The following is a 24158-nucleotide window of genomic DNA, read 5'->3' as shown; positions in this document are numbered from 1 at the left end:
ATGACCGCTTCACAGAACATCTACGTTCTGCTCACAAAAAAGACCCTGAGCTACCAAGCTCAGGCTTGCAGACCGCTTTGCAGAACACCTCCGCTCGGTTCACAATAAAGAACTGCACCTCCCAGTCGCGAACCATTTCAACTCCCCCTCCCATTCTTTAGATGACATGTCCATCATGGGCCTCCTGCAGTGCCACAATGATGCCACCCGAAGGTTGCAGGAACAGCAACTCATATTCCGCCTGGGAACCCTGCAGCCTAATGGTATCAATGTGGACTTCACCAGCTTCAAAATCTCCCCTTCCCCCACCGCATCCCAAAACCAGTGCAGCCTGTCTTTGCCTCCCTAACCTGTTCTTCATCTCACCCATCCCTTCCTCCCACCCCAAGCCGCACCTCCATTTCCTACCTACTAACCTCATCCCTCAGTCTTCCCTGGACTGACCTATCCCCTCGCTACCTCCCCACCTATACTCTCCTCTCCACCTGTCTTCTTTTCTCTCCATCTCCGGTCTGCCGCCACCTCTCTCCCTACTTATTCCAGAACCCTCACCCCATCCCCCTCTCTGATGAAGGGTCTAGGCCTGAAACGTCAGCTTTTGTGCTCCTGAGATGCTGCTTGGCCTGCTGTGTTCATCCAGCTTCACACTTTATTATCTTGGATTCTCCAGCATCTGCAGTTCCCATTATCACTGAGCTACCAGTTGCTTGCCACTTCAATGCACTACCCTGCTCCCTGGCCAACATCTGTGTCTCTGGCTTGCTGCAGTGTTCCAGTGAGGCCCAACACAACATGGAGGAACAACACCTCATTTTCCACTTGGGGACCCTACAGCCCTCCAGACTCTATATGGAGTTCAATCACTTTAAGGCCTGAACTCTCCTATGTCCCAGCACCCTACCCGCACACCAGGCCTTGTTACCGCATAGCCTGCCATTACACACCCCCTGTTGTTAGCCACTAACAGTACCCATTAACAACTATTCACCCTCCTGGCCAAATTTTTATCCACTCCTTTGTCTGACTGCTATTCTCTCTCTTTGGGCTCTATCCCACCCATCATTTATTCCTGGGTTAGTAAATTTGCAGACGGCACCAAGGTTGGTGGAGTTGTGGATAGTGACGAAGGATGTTGTAGGTTACAGAGAGACATAGATAAGCTGCAGAGCTGGGCTGAGAGGTGGCAAATGGAGTTTAATGTGGACAAGTGTGAGGTGATGCACTTCAATAGGAGTAACCGGAAGGCAAAGTACTGGGCTAATGGTAAGATTCTTGGTAGTGTAGGTGAGCAGAGAGATCTCAGTGTCCGTGTACACAGATCCTTGAAAGTTGCCACCCAGGTTGACAGGGCTGTTAAGAAGGCGTACAGTGTTTTAGCTTTTATTAATAGAGGGATCGAGTTCTAGAACCATGAGGTTATGGTGAAGCTGTACAAAACTCTGGTGCGGCCGCACTTGGAGTATTGCGTACAGTTCTGGTCACCGCATTTTCAGAAGGATGTGGAAGCTTTGGAAAGGGTGCAGAGGAGATTTACTAGGATGTTGCCTGGTATGAAGGGAAGGTCTTACAAGGAAAGGCTGAGGGACTTGAGGCTGTTTTCATTAGAGAGAAGAAGGTTGAGAGGTGACTTAATTGAAACATATAAAATAATCAGAGGGTTAGATTGGGTGGATAGGGAGAGCCTTTTTCCTCGGATGGTGACGGTGAGCACGAGGGGGCATAGCTTTAAATTGAGGGGTGAAAGATATAGGACAGATGTCAGAGGTAGTTTTTTTACTCAGAGAGTAGTAAGGGAATGGAATGCTTTGCCTGAAATGGTAGTAGATTCACCAACTTTAGATACATTTAAGTCATCATTGGATAAACATATGGACGTACATGGAATAGTGTAGGTTAGATGGGCTTGAGATCGGTAAGACAGGTCGGCACAACATCGAGGGCCTGTACTGTGCTGTAATGTTCTATGTTCAGCCCTACCTTCTACATATAAACTAACATTTTCCCAGCCATCCTCAGCTCTGAGGAAGTGTTGATGGACCTGAAATGTTAACTCTGATTTCTCTTCACAGATGCTGCCAGACCCGTTGAGCTTTATCAGCAGCTTCAGTTTTTGTTTCTGTTTTACAGCATCAGCCATTCTTTTGGGTTTTATTTAGTATATTTGCATTAGTTGATTGCATTCTCAGAAAAGCACAAGATACAAATGTGGGCCTCTTCTGATGTGTAGCTTTGAGGAAATTGTTCTGTAAAGAACTATTATTAAGGATCATTTGCACAATCATATTGTCTAACCACTGGTTCTGGATTGGGAATGCTTTGAGCTTGTTACAGAATTGTTTTGACACTTTCGCTGAAGTTTTTCTCCACTTTTTTTTCTACTTAATTTGTTTGAGAACTTCTTGCTTCCCAAGAGGTCTTGAACAGTTTGGCTAAATTGCATGTTCTTGTACAACCTACACTTAAAATGAAGGCGAGAAGGTACCTTATTGTGAAGCTTTGGGATCCCTCTAACCTTGCTCCGAATTGTTCCTTTAATTTGCTGCTTCACCGTGCACTGGGGAAGTGTTTGCATTTATAGGACAAGAGGAGAGGACAGCAAGGTTGGGGAGTGGAGACAAGGAACTGTAAAAAAGGGAGGAGAGGAGCAGCAAAACAGGGTGACTGTAAAGATGGGTGGGCCGTTTCAACAAAGGACTTGCATTGTATGAACATTTACTGTTGTAATGAACGTTGTCAATTGGATAATTTAATACAGAAGCATTATTTCATACATTGTTTGAGTTCTGACATTTCAAAGTACTTCATACAATGAATTATTTGAAGTGCGGTGACGGTGTTTGAGACAAACATGCAGTTATTTAGTTGTAACCATGCCACAGAGAATTTTTGATGGCTTTTTGTGCATAGGTGTGTATCAAATTTCTTTTTAGCAAATGTGTTTGTTGCTAACTTGTGCCTATTATCTCATGCTGATTTAAATGCTGTGCTGTTTGAAATTAATGTTTTCCTTGTGTGTTCTGGCTTTAGGTTTAATGGAGTGGTGGTGATTATTGGGTATTTTGTTGAATTATTCCAATTTTGCATCAGTGAGAGTCTAAATACCCCATTCATCGCAAACACTCAGGTGATGTTAGTACAAGACTGCATCTAATGAAACAGCTGGCGAGAATCAGAAAGGAGCCCTTGTAAAAGTTCAAAATCAAAGTAGTCTTTTTGCAAATCTTGAGAGGAGCTTCGAGGCAAAAGAAAATATTTTGACCCCTGCGCCGAACCTTGCTGTCCTCAAAATGCTCTTTTCAGTCCATCTCTTTGACTCAAATATTTCATCAGCTGACCAGGATTTCTCCTCTTCACAGTATATTCTTTCTGGCATGGAGCTGAAAGGGCCAATGTCATTCTTGACTATCTTTGAAAGAGCAACCATTTTTACCTCACTGCCACCTCTCTGATAGTGAAGAAGGCATTTGATCAGTGCATGGAGTATCGGAGTTGGGATGTCATGTTGCAGCTGTGTGGAACGTTGGTTAGGTCACTTTTGGAATATTGTGTTCAGTTCTGATCCCCCTGCTGTAGGAAAGAGGTGGTTAAACTAAGAGGATGCACAAAAGACTTACAAGGGTGTTGGCGAAGTTTGGAGGGTTTGAGCTATAGGGAGAGACTATTTTCCCTGGAGCATTGGAGGCTGGGGTGGGGTGACCTCATAGAGGTTTATAAAATCATGAGGACCAAGAACAGAGTGAATCGCCAAGTTTTTCTTCCCCCTTAGTAGGGGAATGCAAAGCTAAAGGGCGTAGATTTAAGTGAGTGGGGAAAGATTTTTTTAAAAAGGACCTGAGGGGCAACATTTTCACACAGACGGTAGTGCATGTATGGAATGAGCTGCCAGAGGAAGGGGTGGAAGCTGGCACAATTATAGCATTTAAGAGGCATCTGGGTCAGTATAAGAATAAGAAGGGTTTAGAGGGATTGGGCCAAATGCTGGTGAATGGGACTAGATTAATATATCTGGTCACTGTGGGCAGGTTGGACTGAAGGATCTGTTTCTGTGCTGTACAGCTCTAAGACTCTGTTGACCCCTCCACTGCCTGTAAATGGTCAGACTGTTTGTTTTTCTAACATCTGGTACCAAAAGAAAGCAAAAACATACTTCTGCTCACTGTTGGGAAATTCAAAGCAATTGCCTATGCTCTGTGTCAAAAATGTTGTCTGACTGGAAATTCTGTTTGAAGCTGTGAGCTAAGTTGTAACTTTACTCTCCTATTGACCTCAAGATTGCCTATTTGCATTTCTGTCTTAAATCATCTGCTGCAAAAACACTTGTTTGTACCTGGGTACCTCTAATATTGGTAATTCCAACACACTCCTGGCCAGTCTCCCACAGACTGGTCTCTGTAAATTTCAGGTCATTCAGAAGACTTCTGACCATGTCTAAAGTTGCGATAAAAATAGAAAATGCTGGGGAAACCTGATAGCGTCTATGCAGAGCCGAACAGTTAGTGCTTCAAGTCCAAATGCACTTTTTTTGGAATGCCACATGGGTCGTCGTAAAATTTGACACCAGCACGGAGATTGCTGGAGAAACTCAGCCAGCATCCCTGAAGAAAAAATCATAATTAACGTTTTGGGTCTCGCCTGACTTCTTCAGAACTGAAACACCCTCCACTTCAGTAACTGTCTTGGTGGAGTGATATAAAATCGAGAAGAGGCATTTGATTGTACAAGATAGATGTAGTTTATGATATCGGCATCACAGCAAACCTAAACTTTGTGCGTGTGTACACTGTCAGTGGGGCCTCTGGGCAGCCTGTCATGAAGAGGAATCCCAGCTATTTCGTCCTTCTCTGGAACACAATCTTCATTCCAATTCTAGAACCTAAATCACAGCCCTGGTTGAGATAAATTGCCTCCACGTGGACTGAAAGATTTAACCCCTTTCTCGAAGACGTTTCACTGCTTAAGGCTGAAAGAAGAGGTGCAAAAGTATTGTTCTTTAATCCTAATGTTGTGACTAGTGTAGAATAGCAGTAGCATGTGTAATGCACCTGCTTTGCTCCGAAGACCTTAGCGCAAAAGCCAGGATACCTCGTGCTAGCTGCATGTTAGGTTTGGCTTAGAACCCTTTGTGATGTGCAGGATGGAGATGAAAGAATTTATTTCAAAACTTTGTCCCCACATCACTGGAGATCCCTAAACAATCATGTTTAAGTTGCATCAGATAATGGGAACTGCAGATGCTGGAGAATCCAAGATAACAAAGTGTGAAGCTGGATGAACACAGCAGGCCAAGCAGCATCTCAGGAGCTCAAAAGCTGTGCTCCTGAGATGCTGCTTGGCCTGCTGTGTTCATCCAGCTTCACACTTTGTTATCTATGTTTAAGTTGCACACCAGTTCACGTGAGATGTCTTAGTTGAGAAACCTTGTGTTTATGGAATCTACATTAATTGTCATGTTGTCGCGACCGTGTTTTCTTGTTCATTCTGTCTTTATGTTAGTGTCCGTGTTGTTTCTCTTCTGTTCTCTGCATTTTGTCATCTGTAGCTTTACGACATTCCAAGATCTTTGCATTTCTCCAATCCTGGCTTCCAATGAATTTCTGATCATTTCACCTCCCTGTCAACAGCAACCCTTCAGCTGCCATGGCATTAGCTCTTTTCCTCTCTTCCGTCTCTCCTTAAAAATCACTCCTTTTAAAACCTTTTGGCTGTCTGCCCCAATCCACTGTCGTGTTGTTTTTGGGTGTGCAGTCTCTGGGACTGTTCCAGTGTATATCAAAAGGAAGTGAAGTTATTATAATCCTTGTTCATAAAAGGAACGTAGTAGCCTTAAATATTCAGGAACTCAGCAATTACTTCTCATTTGCCTCTTGATCTTCCTGTACTGCAGAATTAGTGTCACTTATCTTCTGTAGGTGATTTCCTGTTGTACAGGAGGCAGTCTTACAGGCGAACAAACCCATTGTTCTGTGGTGACTATAGTTATCACAGTTTCTGGCTTTCCTTTTTTTAAAAATTTTAAACAATTTGCTGATGGGCAGATTCTTGCATTTGAATTGCTGTATTTATTAATGAGAAAAGTCAGAACAGTTTGATGTAGGTGGGAAGCACAGCTGCAATGAAAGTGATTGGCCTTATCTCCACATTGATCAGAACTTTGACTGATGTTTACTAAAGCTGTACAGGACAGACAATTTTTTTTAAAGGCAAACAAAAGTGGCATGTGGGCTTCATCAGCATTTGATACTCATCATCCCAGTCTCTGCTGAGGGCATGGTTGAGTCAACCACATTGGAGTGGATCTGAAGTCATACATAGTCCAGACTAAGTGAAAATGGCAAATTTCCTTCCCTAAAAAGTATTAGAGAATCGGGTTTCTTTTTCTGACAATCAACAGTTACATTGCTAGCTTTGTTTCAGATTGTGAAATTCATATTTCAGAAACAGTCTGTGACAGCAGCCTGGATAACTAGTCCAGTGACATCACCACTGCCGTTACACTGCCTTTCCTTATTACTTTACATTACAATCAGTTATATACTTGAATTTGTGTTTTTAAACACACTTCCATTAGGAAAGTTCTTGCCAGTTGAATGATGTCAAGGTGCATGATTACGAACGTGAACAAGTTGTATCGCAAAGCTCATAACCTCAGGACTTCCAAAGACTCTACTCATCAGATGAAGTCTGTTGGAAATGTTGTATCAGAGACAATGGGAACTGCAGACACTGGAGAATCCAAGATAACAAGGTGTGGAGCTGGACGAACACTTTTTCTGATGAAGGGTCTAGGCCCGAAATGTCAGCTTCTGTGCTCCTGAGATGCTGCTTGACCTGCTGTGTTCATCCAGCTTCTCACTTTATCTCTTTTGGAAATGTGCCTGTTCCTGTTTTCAAGTGGAAATCGGAGCAGGTTTATGTACAGCAAGTTCCATGGTTAGTCTGTTTCAGTGGTTATAGTTCAGCCCATAGTTGAGGGATAAATATTGTCCTAAGGCTAGAGGGAAATTTCCTCTGATTTTTGAAGTAGTGTCATTTTTGGATTTTTTTTAAACTTTCTGCTCACCTGAGAGGGCAGGCATGACTTCAATTCACTGTTGTATCCAAAAAAAAAAGACGCATCACATGCTCAGTTCTTGATTTTTTACTAAGTCCTAAATTTGGACTTGAGCCAGCATGTTCTGATGCAAAAGATACCAATTAACTCCTATCTGCAATTTTGAGTCATATAGAATGTTTCATTCTAAAACTGACCTGTCAAATAAATTGCAGTCTCCTTTTTTGCCCTCAGCTACGAGCATAAACTCTTTATTTTGTCTGAAATTAGGTTTTAGTAAGGCTGCCCGGAGAGAAGGCTGGCTAATGTCATTTCAATTGATCAGTCTTGTGAAAAACAGCAAGACTTGTCTGGTTAATTGTAAACCAATTGCTTCTTTATTTATTTTCTTTGGGTTTTCTCTTCCACCTCCTTGCTTTCTGTTGGATCGTTTATATTGTTTCTGTCCCATTCAGTAGATAGATGGCAAAGGCAAACAACAATGGACAGATCCTAGTATCTGGTACATTATTTAAAATAAAAATAACTTTGTTTTCATGAGTGTTCATTATTGTTGTGTTCTCCTAACCATTTCAGCCTTGCACTTGAATTCGTGTTCTAAGCTGCAGTGTTGCCATTCTTTGGAGTTTGGCTCCCTGCCGAACTCCTCGGGAGGTATACTATCTGGTAATTATTAAGCAAGACTGAGATGATGATGCTTGCTGGGCTGTAAAATACTGAGAATCTCTCTGAGCAAAGTGGCAAGAATGCGGCAATCTAATGCGGAAATGGCTTCAGCCACCAAAAAGCCAGGGCTATTGATTTAAAAAAAAAACGTGTGGTACGGCGCCTTAGTGGTTAGCACTGCTGCCTCACACAGTGCCAGGGACACGGGTTCAAATCCAGCCCCGGGCGACTGCCTGTGCGGAGTTTACACATTCTCCCCGTGTCTGCGTGGGTTTCCTCCAGGTGCTCTGGCTGCCTCCCACTGTCCAAAGAAGTGCAGTTTAGGTGGATTGGCCATGGGAAATTGTCCTTGGTGTTCAGGGGTGTGTAGATTAGGTGGCTTATCGGGTTATGGGTCTGGGTAGGATGCTCTGATGGTCAGCGTGGACTTTTTGGGCCACTCTGTACGGATTCTAAAATCAAGGTGCGGTTACTTAGAATTTGTATTCCCTTCTCTGTGGATTTCGAGCGTGGAGTGTCAAACAGATTTCTATCTTTGTTCATTTTGCCCAAATTCTTTTCTTTGCTCCTGGAGCTGTTTTTGTTCCCAGTCAATTTTTTGTCTTAAACTGTGCCTTAGGATTTTGTTTTATTGATTCCGACATTTTATATTTGTGTTGTGCTGCGCCAAGTATCCTCGAGATGAGTTAAATCGGTTTTCCTTTTCATTTATCTCCTCTCCACTCCACTTCTGTCTCCAAAGCTGTCTGTCTTGGGTCTATCCCATCTTGTCTTTGATTTTTCTTATTATTAGTCATTTTTGGGATGTGGTAATCGCCTGAAAGGTCAGCGTTTGTCACCCATCTTTGAAGATGCTGGTGAACTGCCATCTTGCCCCATGTCCCTGTGATGTAGTTCTTCCTGTAGTGCTATTAGGATTGAAGCTCTGAGATATTGACCTAGTGATACTGAAGGAGCAGTGGTATAATTCCAAGTCAGGGTGGTGTGTGGCTCGGAGGAGAACTTGCAGATGATGATGCTATCATGTATCTGCTGTCCTTGCCCTCTTTTTAAATGGTTGTGCTCATAGCTTTGCAAATGTTTATGGGAGGAACCTTTATCAGCTGTTGTGTATTTATTATTGTATATGCTGCACTGGGCTGGAAGGATTGCATGTTTAAGTTTACCGATACATTGCCAATCAAGTATTTGCTTAGAGTGGGATTGCATCAAACGTTGAGTTGAACCTGCCCTCACCCAGACAAGTGGGGTGTATTCCATCACCATCCTGACTGGCAGATGGTGCACATACTTTGGGGAGTCAGGAGGTGAATTATTTGCTGCAGAATTCCCAGCTTCCGAACTGCCCATGCTATATCTGGCTAATCCAGTTCAGTTTCTGGTCAGAACGTTGAAAGTAAGGATTCAATGGATGCATTCAGTTCCATAGAATTTCCCAGAGAGGCGGTTGCATTTGCTTTGTTTGAAATTGCTGTTGTCCGGCACTGGTGTGGATGATGTTACCTTGCCCATGTGACTATTTTTCCTTCCATGGATTTCCATGCTGAATACGAAGAGGATATTCGATTGTATCAAGCTTCACAATTTGCCTTGACCATGTTAATAAGCATACGCATTTGTCAGGTTTGTATGTGGTGAAGCCAACCCTTCATCTTGCCCTGGACTTGGAGTAAAGTAATAACAACATTAGAAATATTGATTCTGAGATAGTAGGAACTGCTGATGCTGGGGAATCTAAGATAACAAGGTGTAGAGCTGGATGAACACAGCAGCCCAAGCAGCATCAGAGGAGCAGGAAAACTGACATTTCAGGTCTGAACCCTTCTTCAGAAATGGGGGACAGGAAGGGGATTCTCCAATAAATAGAGAGGGGGGGGAGGGGGGTAGAAGGTGGATAAAGGAGTAGGTAGATGGAAAGGAGACAGACAGTTCAAGAAGGCGAGGATGGAGCCAGTAAAGGTGAGTGTAGATGGGGAGTTATGATGGGGTTGGTCAGTTAACGGAAGATGGATAGGCCAGGGAGGTGGGGATGAGGCTGGTAGGTAGGAGGTTGAGGTGGGGGGGGTTAAGGTGAGAGGAGCGGATAGGTGGGAGAAAAGACGGACAGGTCAAGGAGGCGGGGACGAGTTGGCCTAGTTTTGGGATGAGGTCGGGGCTGGAGACGAGCTGGGCTAGTTTGGGGATGAGGTCGGGATGGGGAGATTTTGATACTTGAGAAGTCCACATTGAGACCATTGGGCTGCAGTGTTCCCAAGCAGAATGAGATGCTGTTCCTGCAACCTTTGGATGGCGTCATTGTGGAACTGCAGGAGACCCAGGATGGACATGTCATCTAAGGAGTGGGAGGGGGCGTTGAAGTGGTTTGTGACTGGGAGGTGCAGTCGGTTGTCGCAGACCATGCATAGGTGTTCCACAAAGCGGTCTCCAAGTCTCTGCTTGGTTTCCTCGATGTAGAGGTCACCGCATCGGGAACGATGGATACAGTATACCACATTAGTGGATGTGCAGGTGAACTTGGGGTTTTCTTGGGGCCTGGGATGAGGGTGTAGGGGCAGGTGTAGCACCTCCTGCGGTTGCAGGGAAAAGTGCCGGGGTGGTGGGGCTATTGGGGAGCGTGGAGCGGACATCCCCTATTCCCAATTCCTTTGCCTCTGCCACATCTGCTCCCAAGATGAGGCATTCCACTCCCGGACATCTCGGATGTCCTCGTTTTTCAACGATAGCAACTTCCCCTTCACAGTGGTCGAAAATGCCCTCGACTATGTCTGTCGCATTTCCTGCAACTCATCCCTCACATTGCCTGTCCACAATAATAACCAAAACACCCTCGTCCTCATGTGCCACCCCACCAACCTCCGAATCCAATTCAACATCCTCCAACACTTCTGCCATCTGCAATCCAACCCCACCGCCAAAGATATTTTTCCTTCCCTCCCCTTGTCTGCCTTCCGGAGTGACCACTCTCTCTGTGACTCCCTTGTACACTCCACACTCCCCTCCAAGCCCACCATACCCGGCACTTTTCCCTGCAACCGCAGGAAGTGCTACGCTTGCCCCTGTACACCTCACCCCCACCCCAGGCTCCAAGAAAACCTTTTCCATATTAGCAGACGTGCAGGTGGACGTCTGTTTAATGTGGTATATTGTACCCATTGTTCCCAATGTGGCCTCCTCTTCATTGTGGAAATCAAGCAGAGGCTTGGAGACTGCTTTGTGGAACACCTCCGCTCAGTTTGTGACAACCAACTGCACCTCCCAGTCGCAAACCATTTCAATTCCCCCTCCCACTACTTGGACGACATGTCCATCCTGGGCCTCCTCCAGTGCCAGAATGACGCTACCCGAAGGTAGCAGGAACAGCAACTCATATTCTGCTTGGGTGTCCTGCAGTCCAATGGCATCCATATGGATTCACAAGTTTCAAAATCTCCCCACCCCCCAACCTCATCCCAAAACCAGCCCAGCTCATCGTTGCCTCCCTAACCTGTCTGTCTTTTCTCCCACCTGTCCCCTCCTCCTACTTCCATGCCCCATGCCCCATGCCCATCTCCTACCTACTAACCTCATCGAGCCCTCTTGACCTGTTCATCCACCATGGATTGACCTATCTCCTCCCTACCTCCCCACCTACACTCACCTCTACTAGCTCCATCCCCACCTCTTTGACTGGTCTGTCTCCTTGCCACCTATCTTCTCCTCTATCCATCTTCTATCCGCCTCCCCCCTCCCTATTTATTTCAGATCCCCCTTGCCTCCCCCCGTTTCCGAAGAAGGGTTTAGGCCTGAAACATCAGCTTTCCTGCTCCCTTGATGCTGCTTGTCCTGCTGTGTTCATCCAGCTTTACACCTTGTTATCTCTATTTAATTGCGTATTGTTGCCTTGCACTGTTTGTTGCTAAATGAGCTGTTTATGTCGCTGACAAGGTGACATTGAGACACACGTTCCTCCCTCTGTTTAGTTGCCAAGGTTTTGCTGGCAGGACTTATAATTTTCATTTTTGTTTATGCTCTGCTACTTCCTCCTTCATCTCCCTGACTGGCCAACTCAGAGCCTCTGCAGATAGCTGTCCTCTCTACGTTTCTCGAAATCCCCCAACCCCGTCACCGCCTTCCCAAACACTTCCCTTTTAGCTCCCTCTCCTGCCTCCCACCAAGCGCTTTTACTGTGTTCCACTGCCCTTGACTGCTACCTGACATTGTTGCTATACAAACCCAAATTGTTTTCCTCCTAAAAAACAATGAAATTAATGATCATATATCTGTCTCTGTTTGAATTCTGGTCCATTTCTTTAGATATAGACATGAAATCTTAGATATTCATTTGAACCAGTAGAACAGGGCCGCCTTTTGACATGTTCAAACAACGCCAGCGCTGGTATTGCGGGGCTACCTTGTACTACAGTAAAACATTAACTCAGATCATATGGCTGAATCCTATTATGGTTCCAGTTGATAGTGTTATTCCACAAACCAGATTCCAGACTGAAATCTGTCTTGCTAGATCATAGATCATATGTTTTATTATTTTTGATTTTAATGAAGTGGCCTTTCACTGAAACACAAGCACTCATTGTTTCAAATTTGCTTTTAACAATACCGTAGAAGGTTGTTATGTGGGAGAAATGAAGGCAAAATGGAATGAACCAAATTATTTATATTCAACATGCTTAAGGATTTTTAAATGCAGTGAAAAATATAATCCCATTAATACCAAACAGCATCATATTACTGTATGCCATAGAGAATGCCCTTCTTTATCCCAAATTGGGTTTAACTTAGTTGTGGCTTCAATTCATACTCATGAGAATCTTGGTATCCTCTTCGTTGAATTGTCATGTAACTGAATTTAAACTTTCTCAACTTCAACTAACCACTTCATGGTTTTAATGAAACACTTTTGATCTGGAACTTTTCAACTAAGCTCTCTATTCCTAAGGTAACCCATTTTTAAGAATTCTAAATGATCATCTCCCTTTCTGTGGCAACCATTTTATACATCAGCTACAATCAAGAATTTGACAGAACTCTCCAAGCCGAAACTTCGAAATATTCTTTTTGTAGGTATTTCCCCCTAACCACCACAAAAGATCCAGAATATTTTGTCTGAAAGCTTAATGAATATACTATCTACTTGATTTACATTACAAGAATATGCAAACAAATTTCTCTTTTTTTTTAAAAAGAAAGTCTGAGCGGTTGTAAAGAAATCAGTAGGCTGCAGAAATCCTTACAGTTTAAACATTAAACCCCTCGAGGCACATTTTAAAGAAACTCACTTGCCACTAGTTCAATTCAAAAACCTAAGCCAAGAAAATTATAGTTAAATAAATATGGACCTCTCTCCTTCTATTGCATTCCCAATGTGGAGCTGGAATCCAAATTGGACTCTGAAGAAAGCTGGGTTTATCTTACATGTCATGAAGTTGTGCAAGAGCTGAAGATTATTGCTTCTTTTTATTTTAGTTTGGGTTTAAAGTTTTTTGTCATTTTATAACTAACCATGTCATGTTTATTCTGAATATCGAATGATACTTAATGATGGATTTTATTTGTAAGTTAGTGGGATGCTAAGCCTTTCTCCTTTTTTCTTTCTCTTCCCGACCAGCTCGAGCACCTACAAGTCTAGAGACCAGTTTGTGTCAGTCAGATATACCCAGGGAAGTTGGGAGGGTGAACTCGGCATTGATGTCATCACAGTTCCAAAAGGACCTAATGGCACTGTCACCACCAATATTGCCACTATCCTCCAATCGGAGGACTTCTTCCTGCCTGGAATAAACTGGCAAGGCATTCTGGGGCTGGCCTACAGTACGCTAGCTAAAGTAAGTTCCATTATATTTCAAGTCATTTTAATGTTACCTCTTCACCCTTGGAGTCAATTTAGTATCTGCAGCCAATTTGGGTTCCTTCTGTTCACACTCTGCCCATTCATTCTCTTACAGCCATCCAGTTCAGTGGAGCCATTTTTTGACTCATTAGTAAAACAGATCAGGATCCAAAATGTATTCTCGCTGCAGATGTGTGGTGCTGGATTGTCGTTAATAGGTGAAGAGCAAGCCAGCCCTGCAGGAGGGAGCCTGGTAAGTTCTGAGAAAAGTCATGTGACTGTAAACTAAATATCAGCCCTTTCTGGCCTTCAAACAGCTGCTTGGACTTTTGAACCAAGGCCTGGGAGCCTTAAAATGTGTTTGCATCAAAATTCCTATTTTTTGACAGATTTAACTCTGAACAATTTAAAAAGTTCTCGACATTCTGACTTGAAAATTTAAGACCAAGATGAGGAAGAATTTCTTCTCCGAAGGTTGAGAGTCATTGGAAATCTTTGTTGTAGGGGGCAGAGTTCTTGTGTATATTTAAGGCTAAAATAGATGGACTCTTGATCAGCCAGGGAATCTAGGGTTACAGGGAAACTGCAAGAAAGTGGGTGTGAGGAATGTTGGATCAGCCATCATCCTATTAAATGGCAGAGCAGACTTGAGGGGCTGAATGGCTTAGTCCTATTGTTATTTCATGTGTTCTTAAAATACACAGTTAGTGAGGCAATAGCTCTCTGATGAAGGGTCTAGGCCCGAAACGTCAGCTTTTGTGCTCCTGAGATGCTGCTTGGCCTGCTGTGTTCATCCAGCCTCACATTTTATTATCTAGCTATGAAGTGCAGCTGATTGCAATTTCAAATAGGGCAAACCATTTGAATCTGGTTTACAAAAGGAATTACCTGGATGCAATGTAATAAAATGTGAGGCTGGATGAACACAGCAGGCCAAGCAGCATCTCAGGAGCACAAAAACTGACGTTTCGGGCCTAGACCCTTCATCAGAGAGGGGGATGGGGAGAGGGAACTGGAATAAATAGGGAGAGAGGGGGAGGCGGACCGAAGATGGAGTGCAAAGAAGATAGGTGGAGAGAGTGTAGGTGGGGAGGTAGGGAGGGGATAGGTCAGTCCAGGGAAGACGGACAGGTCAAGGAGGTGGGATGAGGTTAGTAGGTAGCTGGGGGTGCGGCTTGGGGTGGGAGGAAGGGATGGGTGAGAGGAAGAACCGGTTAGGGAGGCAGAGACAGGTTGGACTGGTTTTGGGATGCAGTGGGTGGGGGGGGGGGAAGAGCTGGGCTGGTTGTGTGGTGCAGTGGGGGGAGGGGACGAACTGGGCTGGTTTAGGAATGCAGTAGGAGAAGGGGAGATTTTGAAACTGGTGAAGTCCACATTGATACCATATGGCTGCAGGGTTCCCAGGCGGAATATGAGTTGCTGTTCCTGCAACCTTCGGGTGGCATCATTGTGGCAGTGCAGGAGGCCCATGATGGACATGTCATCTAGAGAATGGGAGGGGGAGTGGAAATGGTTTGCGACTGGGAGGTGCAGTTGTTTGTTGCGGACTGAGCGGAGGTGTTCTGCAAAGCGGTCCCCAAGCCTCCGCTTGGTTTCCCCAATGTAGAGGAAGCCGCACCGGGTACAGTGGATGCAGTATACCACATTGGCAGATGTGCAGGTGAACCTCTGCTTAATGTGGAATGTCATCTTGGGGCCTGGGATGGGGGTGAGGGAGGAGGTGTGGGGACAAGTGTAGCATTTCCTGCGGTTGCAGGGGAAGGTGCCAGGTGTGGTGGGGTTGGAGGGCAGTGTGGAGCGAACAAGGGAGTCACGGAGAGAGTGGTCTCTCTGGAAAGCAGACAAAGGTGGGGATGGAAAAATGTCTTGGGTGGTGGGGTCGGATTGTAAATGGCGGAAGTGTCGGAGGATAATGCGTTGTATCCGGAGGTTGGTAGGGTGGTGTGTGAGAACGAGGGGGATCCTCTTGGGGCGGTTGTGGCGGGGGCGGGGTGTGAGGGATGTGTCGCGGGAAATACGGGAGACGCGGTCAAGGGCGTTCTCGACCATTGTGGGGGGAAAGTTGCGGTCCTTGAAGAACTTGGACATCTGGGATGTGTGGGAGTGGAATGTCTTATCGTGGGAGCAGATGCGGCGGAGGCGGAGGAATTGGGAATAGGGGATGGAATTTTTGCAGGAGGGTGGGTGGGAGGAGGTGTATTCCAGGTAGCTGTGGGAGTCGGTGGGCTTGAAATGGACATCAGTTACAAGCTGGTTGCCTGAGATGGAGACTGAGAGGTCCAGGAAGGTGAGGGATGTGCTGGAGATGGCCCAGGTGAACTGAAGGTTGGGGTGGAAGGTGTTGTTGAAGTGGATGAACTGTTCGAGCTCCTCTGGGGAGCAAGAGGCGGCGCCGATACAGTCATCAATGTACCGGAGGAAGAGGTGGGGTTTGGGGCCTGTGTAGGTGCGGAAGAGGGACTGTTCCACGTAACCTACAAAGAGGCAGGCATAGCTGGGGCCCATGCGGGTGCCCATGGCCACCCCCTTAGTCTGTAGGAAGTGGGAGGAGTCGAAAGAGAAGTTGTTGAGTGTGAGGACGAGTTCAGCTAGGCGGATGAGAGTGTCGGTGGAGGGGGACTGGTCGGGCCTGCGGGACAGGAAGAAGCGGAGGGCCTTGAGGCCATCTCCATGCGGAATGCGGGTGTACAGGGACTGGACGTCCATGGTGAATATGAGGTGTTGGGGGCCAGGGAATTGGAAATCCTGGAGGAAGTGGAGGGTGTGGGTGGTGTCACGGACGTAGGTGGGGAGTTCCTGGACCAAAGGGGAGAAAATGGAGTCCAGATAGGTGGAGATGAGTTCGGTGGGGCAGGAGCAGGCTGAGACGATGGGTCGACCAGGGCAGGCAGGTTTGTGGATTTTGGGAAGAAGATAGAAACGGGCCGTGCGGAGTTGGGGAACAATGAGGTTGGAGGCTGTGGGTGGGAGGTCCCCTGTGGTGATGAGGTCGTGAATGGTGTTGGAGATGATGGTTTGGTGCTCGGGTATGGCGCACTGACCTCTACATCGCCAAGGCCAGACGCCAACTCTCCGACACCACCTCCTACCGCCTCCTCGATCATGACCCCATACCCGAGCACCAAACCATCATCTCCAACACCATTCACGACCTCATCACCACAGGGGACCTCCCACCCACAGCCTCCAACCTCATTGTTCCCGAACCCCGCACGGCCCGTTTCTATCTTCTTCCCAAAATCCACAAACCTGCCTGCCCTGGTCGACCCATCGTCTCAGCCTGCTCCTGCCCCACCGAACTCATCTCCACCTATCTGGACTCCATTTTCTCCCCTTTGGTCCAGGAACTCCCCACCTACGTCCGTGACACCACCCACACCCTCCACCTCCTCCAGGACTTCCAATTCCCTGGCCCCCAACACCTCATATTCACCATGGACGTCCAGTCCCTGTACACCCGCATTCCGCATGGAGATGGCCTCAAGGCCCTCCGCTTCTTCCTGTCCCGCAGGCCCGACCAGTCCTCCTCCACCGACACTCTCATCCGCCTAGCTGAACTCGTCCTCACACTCAACAACTTCTCTTTCGACTCCTCCCACTTCCTACAGACTAAGGGGGTGGCCATGGGCACCCGCATGGGCCCCAGCTATGCCTGCCTCTTTGTAGGTTACGTGGAACAGTCCCTCTTCCGCACCTACACAGGCCCCAAACCCCACCTCTTCCTCCGGTACATTGATGACTGTATCGGCGCCGCCTCTTGCTCCCCAGAGGAGCTCGAACAGTTCATCCACTTCAACAACACCTTCCACCCCAACCTTCAGTTCACCTGGGCCATCTCCAGCACATCCCTCACCTTCCTGGACCTCTGTCTCCATCTCAGGCAACCAGCTTGTAACTGATGTCCATTTCAAGCCCACCGACTCCCACAGCTACCTGGAATACACCTCCTCCCACCCACCCTCCTGCAAAAATTCCATCCCCTATTCCCAATTCCTCCGCCTCCGCCGCATCTGCTCCCACGATAAGACATTCCACTCCCGCACATCCCAGATGTCCAAGTTCTTCAAGGACCGCAACTTTCCCCCCACAATGGTCGAGAACGCCCTTGACCGCGTCTCCCGTATTTCCCGCGACACATCCCTCACACCCCGCCCCCGCCACAACCGCCCCAAGAGGATCCCCCTCGTTCTCACACACCACCCTACCAACCTCCGGATACAACGCATTATCCTCCGACACTTCCGCCATTTACAATCCGACCCCACCACCCAAGACATTTTTCCATCCCCTCCCCTGTCAGCTTTCCGGAGAGACCACTCTCTCCGTGACTCCCTTGTTCGCTCCACACTGCCCTCCAACCCCACCACACCCGGCACCTTCCCCTGCAACCGCAGGAAATGCTACACTTGTCCCCACACCTCCTCCCTCACTCCCATCCCAGGCCCCAAGATGACATTCCACATTAAGCAGAAGTTCACCTGCACATCTGCCAATGTGGTATACTGCATCCACTGTACCCGGTGCGGCTTCCTCTACATTGGGGAAACCAAGCGGAGGCTTGGGGACCGCTTTGCAGAACACCTCCGCTCAGTCCGCAACAAACAACTGCACCTCCCAGTCGCAAACCATTTCTACTCCCCCTCCCATTCTCTAGATGACATGTCCATCATGGGCCTCCTGCAGTGCCACAATGATGCCACCCGAAGGTTGCAGGAACAGCAACTCATATTCCGCCTGGGAACCCTGCAGCCATATGGTATCAATGTGGACTTCACCAGTTTCAAAATCTCCCCTTCTCCTACTGCATCCCTAAACCAGCCCAGTTCGCGCCCCCCCCCCCCCCACCCACTGCATCCCAAAACCAGTCCAACCTGTCTCTGCCTCCCTAACCTGTTCTTCCTCTCACCCATCCCTTCCTCCCACCCCAAGCCGCACCCCCAGCTACCTACTAACCTCATCCCACCTCCTTGACCTGTCCGTCTTCCCTGGACTGACCTATCCCCTCCCTACCTCCCCACCTACACTCTCTCCACCTATCTTCTTTACTCTCCGTCTTCGATCCGCCTCTCCCCCTCTCCCTATTTATTCCAGTTCCCTCTCCCCATCCCCCTCTCTGATGAAGGGTCTAGGCCCGAAACGTCAGCTTTTGTGCTCCTGAGATGCTGCTTGGCCTGCTGTGTTCATCCAGCCTCACATTTTATTATCTTGGAATTCTCCAGCATCTGCAGTTCCCATTATCTCTGATACCTGGATGCAATGGTTTGGATTTCAACAGTTTGCAGTAAAAATAGCACTTTGCTGTTTTAGAAATCTCAAGTTAAATGTGCTCAGAAAATCTGGATCCACATTCTGCTCAGATTTTGTCGGGGTTAGAGACCTAACTGCATGTATGCAAATTAGCATCCTTTTAAGTATAACACTCCATGGTGCTTTGGCTGGCAGGCACTGGACTGAAATTGGAGCTGGTGGCAGGATACTTTAAGTCTGGGTAATCAGAAGATGCAACACAGGCATTTTGTTAAGCAAGGATACATTGTTAGCACAAAGTGGGCAAAGGAAATCTCGGTATTAAGATCCTTCATGTCCATAAGTACAAAAAAGCATTAACCCAAAAGCACAGAAGATGAGACCTTATCTAGCAACAAAGACTGAGTATCTCACTCGTTTATGTAACTTTTTAGTGAATGCAATTATAGATCCTTCTTAAACTCCTACCCACTGACCTTTAATGTCTTGTTGGTTCAGGTTTTGCGATCTGTACAAAGAAAAGATATTCATTGTAAACCCCAAAAGCTCACTTAATGCTCTTGAAATATTTGTAGTGCGAAATTTAACTCTCTCTCACTCACTCTGTAATTGATGTAGCGTTCTTTAATGGGAATTCCTAGGGTAGAGCTGCAGTGATGTAATCAAGCTTTCGAAGCAGCTAAATCTCATTAAAGGATTCCCACAGGCTGCCAGCCAAGGAATGGAAAGCAGTAATGGTCAAATTATCTTTGTAGGAATTGACTCAGTGCAATAACATTTTGGACATGCCTGTGAGCTGAAGATAGAAGATAAAATACTGTGATAAATATTTTGTGTTTTTAAGTAATAAAATGTTTTTAAAAATCCAATAAATAGTCATAATGGATACATTCAGGAACATTCACTCCATGTGGTTTACAAGGCTAGATTAGTTGTTTAGCAATAATTATTACAACTGGGCATTTAGTGTTACATAGTATCTGATTTGAAGAAGGTGAACCGATGATATGAGATGTCAAACAGTAAAAAGGTGAGGCTGGAAAAGGAAAAGGTTTCAAACAAGTGAAATGAATACTGGCTCTGAAGTTGAGGAGGGCACATGAGGCTCACAGGAATAGGAATGCAACTTAGGAAATTCCCATTAGATTCAGTTTGTCAAGTTCTGAAGCTATAGAATGCTTTAGAGGAAAACTGTGTCACTGCATGCTGTCATCTTATTATATTGCATCTTTCAAATTAATCCTCAATTTCAGTACAAGGAAATAGATTTTTCAGGCTTGCTTCTGCTCACTAAAACATTTTCACATTAAAACTTACTCTACACTTATCTTTTATTGTTTAATATTTGCTCGTTTGACTAGTTTACACACAAACTGCAGAACTGAAACAGGTCATTCTACACAGCTGGTGTGCATGTAGAACTAGGACAAATGCTCCCATTACATTCAAATCACTGGCCACTTATGCATTCTATATTCAAAACCTCTTGCATGAGCAGTGTCCTCAGACTCGCCCTTTCGGCTTCCAAAACCAAACTCTCACCATTTATATTTTCTTTTGATCTCTCTGCGTATGAATTCTCTGCCTGTGTGCTTCTTGCTCACTTCACCTGATGAAGGGGCAATGCTATGAAATCTTGTGATTTCAAATAAACCTGTTGGTCAGTAACCTGCTGTCGTCTAACTTCTGACCTTCCCCATCCCAGCCCAACACCAGCTCCTCCACATCAAGACTAAAACTAAATTTATAAACAACATTTATGTGTGCCACATTTCCAGGGTGTGCATATGCTACTGCAGTGTCAGGCCAGAGCTGGCTGTATGCATGCAAGTTGGCATAACTCAGACTAATAATAAAATTCAAGTAGTCCGTTTTTAAGTTTGTGTAGTACTTACACCATTCAAAGTTCTCGTATCTAATTGACATATCATCTCGCTATTCTTCCCTGTGTAAATAAGCACTGGTATAGTTAATGATGAAACTGAATAATGAGGATATTTCCAAAGGTGAGATTCTCAACTTCCAATATGGAGTATTAATTATAATGTTTGGGTTTAAAGGAAATCTTTGGTTTAAAGAAGGTCAATACTGAAATATTTAAGAAAATGGTATGGGATTTGAAACATCAACCTTGGGATTAAGAGTGCTGTTGTCTCCCTTACTACAAAAACTAAATTTATCAGCTACAATTAAGAGGAGCTACTTTACTGTGTAAAAGATCCCTGCACGGTGTCTTAAAAAACTGGAATTAGCTTGAAGAAGTGTCCATCATGCACAATCTCACTGAGATTGATGCACTGAATCACAGATTAGAAACAGGGGTTAATTTAATTCTACCTTCTCGCAGTGAAATAGATGCTGTCCTGAACTGCTATCCAGAAATATAGCCGGGGTTGTTGCAAACTTGCTGATGACAACAATGCAGATCAAGTGAGCACATACAACTGCAGTTGACGCCTTCCTCGTGGGTTGCAGAAGTTGTTTTGAAAAAGAGTTATAGCGTTGTACAGCTTGGAGACAGACCTTTGGTCAAGCTCAGCCATATCAGCCAAGTATCCTAAATTAATCTAGCCCCATTTGCCAGCATTTGGCCTGTTTCCTTTTAAACCTTCCTATGCTGTGGATGTGGTGTATATGGACTTCAGTAAGGCATTTGATAAGGTTCCCCATGGTAGGCTCATTCAGAAGGTCAGGAGGAATGGGATACAGGGGAACTTAGCTGCTTGGATACAGAATTGGCTGGCCAACAGAAGACAGCGAGTGGTAGTAGAAGGAAAATATTCTGCCTGGAAGTCAGTGGTGAGTGGAGTTCCACAGGGCTCTGTCCTTGGGCCTCTACTGTTTGTAATTTTTATTAATGACTTGGACGAGGGGATTGAAGGATGGGTCAGCAAGTTTGCAGACGACACAAAGGTCGGAGGTGTCGTTGACAGTGTAGAGGGCTGTTGTAGGCTGCAGCGGGACATTGACAGGATGCAGAGATGGGCTGAGAGGTGGCAGATGGAGTTCAACCTGGATAAATGCGAGGTGATGCATTTTGGAAGGTCGAATTTGAAAGCTGAGTACAGGATTAAGGATAGGATTCTTGGCAGCGTGGAGGAACAGAGGGATCTTGGTGTGCAGATACATAGATCCCTTAAAATGGCCACCCAAGTGGACAGGGTTGTTAAGAAAGCATATTGTGTTTTAGCTTTCATTAACAGGGGGATTGAGTTTAAGAGTCGTGAGATCTTGTTGCAGCTCTATAAAACTTTGGTTCGACCGCACTTGGAATACTGCGTCCAGTTCTGGGCGCCCTATTATAGGAAAGATGTGGATGCTTTGGAGAGGGTTCAGAGGAGGTTTACCAGGATGCTGCCTGGACTGGAGGGCTTATCTTATGAAGAGAGGTTGACTGAGCTCGGTCTCTTTTCATTGGAGAAAAGGAGGAGGAGAGGGGACCTAATTGAGGTATACAAGATAATGAGAGGCATAGATAGAGTTGATAGCCAGAGACTATTTCCCAGGGCAGAAATGGCTAGCACGAGGGGTCATAGTTTTAAGCTGGTTGGTGGAAAGTATAGAGGGGATGTCAGAGGCAGGTTCTTTATGCAGAGAGTTGTGAGAGCATGGAATGCGTTGCCAGCAGCAGTTGTGGAAGCAAGGTCATTGGGGTCATTTAAGAGACTGCTGGACATGCATATGGTCACAGAAATTTGAGGGTGCATACATGAGGATCAATGGTCGGCACAACATTGTGGGCTGAAGGGCCTGTTCTGTGCTGTACTGTTCTATGTTCTATGCATGTGCCCATCCAGATACCTTTTTAAATGTTTCAATTGTACCAGTCTACTCCACCTCCTCTGGCAGTTCATTGCGTACATGTAGCACCCTCAACATGAAACATTGCACCTTTTATCCCTTTTTAAATCTTTCCCCTCTCATCTTAAACCTATGCCCTCTAGTTTTGGGCTTCCCAACCCTGGGGAAAAGACATTGACTATTCACCCCGTCTATGCCCCTCATGATTTTATAAACCTCTGTAAGGTTATCACTCAGCCTCTGATTCTTCAGGGAAAATAGCCCCAGCCTATTCAGTCTGTCCCGATAGTCCCAACCCTGGCAACATCCTTGTAAAACTTTTTATGTGTAAAAATGTTATATCCCACTCGTTACTGACTGGAATGGAATTGATCTTTCATTCAATCACCTCTATCCTCTGAGTTATTTTTTGCTCATGGATTGTGAGCATCACTGGCTGGGATTTAATACAGCACTTTGCTCCCACCTCTGACCAGAGGGCATTGAGCCAACCACATTCCTGTGGATCTCAAGTCACATGTAAGTCAGACCTGGTGAGGACAACAAATTTTCTTCCTTAACAGACATTAGTGGAACAAATGGGCTTTTGTGATATTCAGCATGGTCACTGTTAGGGCAGCTGTTTGTTTCAGTTTTGTTTTATTGAATTCAAATTTTTGTATCAGCTGTGGTGGGATTCAAATGCACACCCCCCGAACATTGGCTTGGATTTCTGGATTGCTAATCTTGGATCTTCGGAATACGAGTCCAGTGACATTGCCACAACACCACTGCCTTCCCACTGGCTCACTGTTTAGAGTCTAATTATGATAAATGGATATTCTGTCACCTTCAGCTACAAGGAAGCCAAATTTAAAAAAAAAAATATCCTATGAACTGACAAAATAATACAAAGATTTTTTTTTGAAAAATAGCCTATTTGGGTAAAAGATAATAAAATGTGAGGCTGGATGAACACAGCAGGCCAAGCAGCATCTCAGGAGCACAAAAGCTGACGTTTCGGGCCTAGACCCTGATGAAGGGTCTAGGCCCGAAACGTCAGCTTTTGTGCTCCTGAGATGCTGCTTGGCCTGCTGTGTTCATCCAGCCTCACATTTTATGATCTTGGAATTCTCCAGCATCTGCAGTTCCCATTATCTGATACTATTTGGGTAAAACTTGTGCTGGAGGTAAAAGATATCCATACTAAGGATTGATACTTCTGTGCTCTTGTTAATGACCTTTCATAGAGCTGGGCTCCTTATATTTCCTCAAGCTGCACTCAAAACTAAGCAGCATTCATTGTCAGCTGCTTGCCTGATATTTTATTTTCGTTTTCTTTTCTAATTCCTCGTGCTTAATGGATGAGATTTTTAATTTGTGCTAAATTCAGGGCATCCTTTTGTTTGCAGTTCTCTTACAGAACCAAGATATGATTACATCCAGCCTGATTTATCTCGGCCCCTTGCAACCAACAGACAGGATATTTTATTGTGTTGTGCTGGGCCAACTTTCAAAAAAATCATTACCTCGCCGTGTTGAAATGTAGGCATAGCTGGCACAGCCAACATTTCTGACTGCCCTTGA

At 45.6% G+C, this 24158-nt stretch overlaps 1 protein-coding gene across 1 annotated transcript in view; it reads left to right on the top strand.

The window, feature by feature from the left end:
* Positions 1-24158, top strand: part of bace2 (beta-secretase 2) — an 84443-nt gene that overhangs the window by 36621 nt on the left and 23664 nt on the right. Inside the window, exons 3-4 of the mRNA XM_048541051.2 lie at positions 13323-13539; positions 13660-13797. Of these exons, the coding sequence (XP_048397008.1) occupies positions 13323-13539; positions 13660-13797 (355 nt within the window). The remainder of the gene's footprint in view (positions 1-13322; positions 13540-13659; positions 13798-24158) is intronic.

This window comes from Stegostoma tigrinum, chromosome 12 (genome assembly GCF_030684315.1).
Source record: "Stegostoma tigrinum isolate sSteTig4 chromosome 12, sSteTig4.hap1, whole genome shotgun sequence".
NCBI lineage: Eukaryota > Metazoa > Chordata > Chondrichthyes > Orectolobiformes > Stegostomatidae > Stegostoma > Stegostoma tigrinum.
This window is presented reverse-complemented; position numbering and strand designations above follow the sequence as displayed.